Source organism: Geospiza fortis, unplaced genomic scaffold (assembly GCF_000277835.1).
Source record: "Geospiza fortis unplaced genomic scaffold, GeoFor_1.0 scaffold88, whole genome shotgun sequence".
In the NCBI taxonomy this organism is placed as follows: Eukaryota; Metazoa; Chordata; class Aves; order Passeriformes; family Thraupidae; genus Geospiza; species Geospiza fortis.
The window spans coordinates 703,280-709,797 of record NW_005054434.1 but is presented as its reverse complement, the minus strand read 5'-3'; the positions used below and the strand labels follow the sequence as shown (position 1 = coordinate 709,797).

Here is a 6,518-nt window from a genome sequence, read left to right as displayed (position 1 = left end):
AATTCCAATAATTTTTACAGAAGACATTCAGAAACAGATTCCTCTGTCTTACAGCAAACTCTTGGGCTGGTTGTCAAAATCCCATTAGAGTAAGAGAGAAGAAAGCTACATTAGGAGAACCTTACGATGCCTGAGGAGACACCCAGCAAGGCTAAGCAAGATGAATGCCATAAAAGGGCCATTTCAAGTGACACAGCAAGTGTGGGAGCCAGCAATCCCCAAAAAGTCACATTTAAGAAAAGGGATTAGCTACAAAGTTACTCAGTGATTTGAAAATGTTAACATTTAGTTTTCACTGTCTGTGAAATATTAACATATCTTTCTTAGAAAGCTTGGCTGGGCTTCATTGGAAGAAAGCAGGTCAAATTTACTGCACAAATTTACCTACTGGTATAAACAAAATAATCTCTAACCATCACAGAAGACTAATCTTAGCTGAAGCAACATTTAGTGTCATCCATAGATGCCATTATTTCTGTAGTGAGCTAGAACAGAATTACATGTAAAGAAAACATTAGCTCAGCAGTGGCTTTCAGCCATCGCATGGCACGTGAGAACTCAGTGCTGCAATAATGTTTTCTTCACATGCAAATCTGTCCTAACACATTATAGAAATCATATGGAAAACATGAGACAGGTGCTGACTACAGTTTGGGTTTTGTCATTGCAAGCCTCTAAAAAGGCGAAGACAAAACTCTGAAGTTTCCACTGATCCATGAAATTCGCTCTGCGGACGTTCAGTTTTCCATCCAAAGGATCCAAACAGGCAAGCTCCTGACATCCTGCAATTCCCACCAGAAGAGGAGGAAATCTGGCTCTTTCCAGAGCTGGGGACCCTAAGGATAATGGGCCTAATGTTTGTTCTTCCTGCACCTCAGAATTACGGCAGGAGGTTTATTTTGCTACTTTCATGGATGCTTTCAGCATGAAATTTTTTTGAGAAACAAAATATGCAAGAGACAACAGCTGTGCTAGCAAGTGAGTCCCTCTATGAAAACGATCTGCTATGTGCCATGTAATTCCTGCCCTGTCAATCATGGAGAATGTGCACAGAGAAGAAACCCTTCCCAATGAGCCTAAAAGCGCTGATGAAAACAAACTTGAAGCAGCACCATATGTCTCTCATTGGGTTATGGCAGCATCTTCACTTGGCCTCCGTGGGTGGGAGCCCATAAAAAAGCTGCTTATTCCCTGAGCAGGTCCCGTGAGTAGGCAGAGGATTAGCTATGGAATAGGGAGTGGTGCTTTGTGAAGTCCATGGAGTGCACAGCCTCCATCCACAAAGAGCCTGAAGCTCTGCCCAGCCCTGTGAGCGCCGGGGTGTCCCCATCGCATCCCGGCAGGCAGAACACGCCGTGCTGCCAGGCCTGCTGAGCCTGCTGCTCTGAAAGGGGAAACACACAGGTGCCCACCTCATTCCCCTCTCCCCCCTGGTCTTCCTGCAGCAGGGAGACTCCATCCCTTACCAGGTGTGCTGAGCATCTTCCCTTTCAATGATGCTAAAGGAACAGTCGCTCTTCTGAGTAAGCCAGCAGGGCACTAATACACCAGGCATTGTATTGATACTAAATCAGAGATACCACTCACAAGCTCATAAGCTTAGGAGCTTTTAGGACAAACACAGTGGGAGTAAGGAGTGAAACACATAAACACACTTGGCATAAAGATATATATTCACAGGGCTTGCATGTATCACCACAGCCATGTGGTCATGGTTTCTGTTACAGGGAGACTTCCTGATCACAGCGACAGCTTGGAAAGGGAATGAAAGCACATTTAATTTGATTGATTTTTATAGGAACAAATCAGGACTCCTGTTGTCAGCTTATGCCTGGGAACATCTCAAAGAGAAATAAGCAAAGGTCCCAGAGGCCCTTGGCTGACACTGGCCCTATCTAAACTTGGCTCCTTTCAGGACTGCATTAACAGCCATTGTGAGTCAAACAAATAAATCAATTAAAAGAATGCCTGTCATCAGCACTGCCGTTAGCTTTTTCCAAAAGTCCTTGCCATTTTGCACAGGTTGATGGAAGTCTCTTATTCTGAGAAATCTACTCAGCCTGCTGAAAGGAGCAGAAGTTTCACAGAGCACCAAGTCTCTTGATTACTATTCTGCTGTACATCCTTGTGTTTCCACGGCAGCTGTGGGAAAGCCAGGAAGAGGAACACTGCAGTGTCTTGCACTGTTTTTCCAGGAAGGGGTTCCTTTCCCCCTCAACATGTCATTTTTCTATAGTACGTGCTTACTTGCACAGTTCCTGCCTTTCCCCCCACTTGTCTGTTGCTTTGTCTCCAGTTTTGGAGAAGCTGACAAACTAGGGAATTTAGGTCAATGACAAGGACTCACTAATGACCAGCTTTGGAGTATCTTTTGCTGAAGGGGCACAGCCAGTTTCCAAGAGTGGGACAAGTCTCCTGCTGCAGAGTACATCCTGGTTATCAGCTCTTCCTTGGGAAGAGCCAACAGAGCCCCCAGAATGGCAAAACTTGTACTCTGCTATTTTTCCAGTCGAGAAGTCAGTGGGAGTCACAGCTAGAAGGTATCTTGTTTTAGGTGCGATATCTCCTCAGGAGACTGGGCTGCCATTTCAGGCTACCTGTGCCACTCAGAACCCGGGACAAAGGAGCACCTTCTCCCTTCCCTCCACACCCAACCTGTGTGCTCAGCCAGGAGGGGAGAAATTCTCCCCCTCAGCATGAGACAGCGATGGAGGCAAGTGCCTTCCAGCAGTCTCTGCACCCTCCTGCCTCAGGTGGTTGGTGAGCAGAGGCCTCAGGTCAGCTCCTTCCCCAAACTGCCCGTGCTGGTCACAGGAGTGTGCACAGCGTGCTCCCCTGTGGCATTTCCAAACCACAATGTCCCCATCCCAAGGTGCTGCTCGGACAGCCCGTCCCTCCCACACAGCCCCAGAGGTGCAATCGCTCGAGTGTCTCTGAAACCATCAACAAACAAGCGTGGGGTTTCTCCGGCAGCAGCCCACAGCCCGGGGAAAGCCACAGCTGCAGAAGCCCTTACGTGGAAGTTTACTCAGACCTTAAGTGGATTTGCAATTAAACAGCAAAACGTCACGTTGCTCTTACTGCACTTCACAAGTCTGCAACCAGCGTGGCAGGGCACTGAGCAAAACTGTTTCAACAAACAGACATAGAGCCCGTTTCACTCACAGAGCTGCTCCGGGTCACGGCGTCCAAAATTGTGGCCACAATACCTCCTTCCCTTGCACTTGGCAACATGATTTTCTCACTGGCCAATTTTCAGGCCTGAACACAAACAAAGTTTCCTACCTGCAGCACAAATGGAGGACGAGTCCATGCCAGCCGGAGGGATGTGCCTGTTTCCCCGGGATGTCGGGAGGAACTACAATAGGCCGCCGGACATCCCTAACAGATTTGCTAAACCAGACAGCCTCCAAAAAGGAAGGGCAGGAGCAGGCCTGCTGTTTATCAAATCTGTAAACATGCTATGTGAGATGTGCAGCACAGACTGTATCTGCAGCAGGAACTGCTTTCCTGCTGCTCCTCATTACCTCTCCTGCAGGTACAAGAGCCTCCCCTGTGCCAGCAGTGCCCAGTGCAGACAGGCAGGGCTCTCTGCCTGCCCTGTGTTCATCTACTCAACCCACAGGCACCCAGAGGCACCTTGGTTTCTCTGGGCTGAGATCTCCCAGGATTTGACTAAAAGCACGAGTTGTGGAGAGAGCTTCTCACACATTCTCCCTCATTACACAACTCATTTCCAGACCGTGTGCGTTGTTGAAAGGAAACAGTGAGTTCATGAAAACAAATGAGTGTGCAACCTGACACTGCTTCAGTAGCTGCCTTCTGCTGTCGTGATGGATTTACAAGATATTGCCAACCAGTACACAAAGCTGGGTGTTATTTACATGAAATCAATTTTGAATTACTGGGCATTTGCACATGATCCTGCTGAGAAGTTGACTATAACCTGCCAGAGTCAGTGATCAGCCCTGCATGGGACCTGTGGAGCCCAGTGGAAAGTATCATTGTAAATTAGCCTTGCTGCCCCTGCTGAGACTCCAGCACTGAAACACAAAATCAAGCGCACCTCCTTAGGCTGCCTGACACATTTTGGACCACATCTTCATCTCTTTTAGCCTGAGCAGTCCCATGGAGCACAGCAGTTACTCTGATCTTAGACCTGATCTGAGCTCGCTCCCATCCAGAGCTTTTAGCAATACAAATGAGCCTTGCCTGTTCACTGCTGAGCCACTGCCGGCCTGGCTGAGCTCATGGAGGCCACGGGAGGTTGTGCAGAGTCAGCCTGAGGCTCCAGGAAGCTTTCCACAGGAGCATCAGGCATGCTTCTGCCCATCAATGAACTGCTTTCAGCAGCAAATCAGTGGGATCTGGCACTAGGAACAGTCATTAGCGCAGAGAATGGAGCAGAGATTACTACAGCTCATGCACATAAAACCAGCAGAATTTAATCAGCAGAGGGATTGTAGCAGCTCCCAAAGGGAACAAGCTGATTCATCAGCTGAGAGCCCCAAAATACAGAACTGTCTGCAAACACGATGAACTACAGACTCATAACTTTGTTAACTGCTTTTAGTCAGCTGCTGCTCCATCCTGAGCAGAACCAAGCCTGGATTCTTGGAATAGGACAAAAGGAGTACAAAAGAAAAGATACTTATTTCAGCCTGCTGAGTGTCTTACAAACCACAGTCTCAGTTCTTCCAAGTTTGATGCCTTCACTTAGATGTTCCCCTGCACTAGTTTTCCTTGTGTCATTGTGTTTAGCGGGAGTTTCACCACCATGTATCTACAGGAAATTAAATATAGTGAAATACATCATTGAAAGTTCATGAGCCTTGGTTAAATTCTTTAAACTAAGGAGCCACTGGGTTGTCCAGTATGTTTCAAGGTTTGTCAGTGGGATGCTCCAGTGCCGGGCTCAAATCAATGGAATGTCTCAGAGCTGGATGAGAGCAGAGACCATGTGCTGGCTGGAGAGCCTCGTGATGGGTGCCCTGCCCTGGGTTAAAGTGGTTCAAAGCCCTCTGGACAACTGGTGTGACAGCTCAGAGCAAAGCAGGCTCTGTGTGATGCACTCACACATGCAATGAACTCCCCTAGTGACACAACAAATCCCATGACTGTCTCATGCCTTTGGAGAATGCCTCAGAGCTCTCCTCTCTGAGGAGACCTTTCTTCTCTGAGGGTAACACAAATCAACTAAGGCGATGTTTTCTCTCGCCTTAAGCCTCACAACCAGCTTCACAACAAAGATCCTGAAACAAATGAACTTAATATAAATACCTAATAAAAATACGCTTACCTAAAATATAAGATGCCCCACAACCAAGAAGTATTATTCAAAAGGGGAATTACCAGAAATTCTAGAACATTTTGCTTCTGTGTGAAAGACACAGAGACACTGTGGTGATGGGCATCACTGTAAACCTGAACAGACAGTTGGCCCACACAGTTTCAACTCCAGGGAGGAAATAAATTCTCCCTCAGGCTCATGTGAACCATGGGAAACCTCCAGCACCCAGGGAAGCTGTGCTGAGGAAAAACTGAGGCTCGTAACCACATGTCAGCAGAAGGCTGCAGTCCATGGATGTATTTTAAGCAGCTCTGCAGCACCAGGGAAGCTCTGCAAGGACTCTGCACAATGAAACAGGTACCACTACTCTCTCGTGAGAGGATTTTCCAGCTAGGAACCCTTCTTCCAAATCTGAAAGCTTTTCATGTGAGGGAAGGCAAGCAGCACTGAGCAAGTGTAAAGTTTCTCTGCAGAACTCTGCTGCAGCAGACCTGTGCCCTGCTGCTGCAGCCGTGCCTTGGAGCAGGGACGCCGCCGCCCTTCACCCCTCCTCCCCAGGGCGGCTGCAGGACTCACCACTCGGGGCTTCTGCTGGTCCAGGGTCTGCAGGAAGGCGGGGGTCTGGTCCAGGGTGCGCTCGGGGTCACTGGAGATGTCCTCCTCGGACTCCTCCCAAGACGAGGAGAAGCCAGTGGAAGACGCAGAGGACGATGAGAGCTTCCGGACGGGCAGGCTGCCAGGGGGCACGGCGCCCGCCTCCTCCTCCGGGCCCCCCAGGTCTGTGACAATGACAGCAGGGATGCTCCCACTGATGGCTGGGTGCTGGCCCTTCAGTCCTGTGGGAACCACCACCACCTCCTCCTGCCGTGCTGCCGGCCCGGACTGCTCCAGGGGGCTGCTGCTCTCTGCCAGCTCCACCGCCATCCTCGGCCTCCTGGCGGGCTCTGCAGTGCTCAGACAAAGCTGTCCCCCACCAGCATCGGGGGCCTCGCTCTCTCCGAGGGCTCGGGGCCGGGGTGCAGTCCCGAGTGCCACCGCCGGTGCCGTGGTGGGGCTGGCCGGACGGGACCGGGCCAGCCGGGGGCTGCGGGGCGGCTGGGCAGCGGAGCTGTGCGCCTGGATGTGTGCCTCGAAGAGCCCCACTTTCTGGTTCACCTGCACGTTGTGCAGCTCCCGCTGGAGCTGCCGTGCCATGGGCGGCCCTGGCTGGCCCTCCCTCGCCCCGCGG

The 6,518-nt window shown here is 50.2% G+C and overlaps 1 protein-coding gene across 1 annotated transcript in view; it reads right to left on the bottom strand.

Moving 5' to 3' along the window:
* The window catches only part of ITPKB (inositol-trisphosphate 3-kinase B), a 62,800-nt gene that overhangs the window by 55,887 nt on the left and 395 nt on the right, over positions 1 to 6,518 (bottom strand). Inside the window, 1 exon segment of the mRNA XM_031061947.1 lies at positions 5,867 to 6,518. This exon segment is cut by the window's right edge and continues 61 nt beyond it. Coding sequence (XP_030917807.1) covers positions 5,867 to 6,518 — 652 coding nt within the window.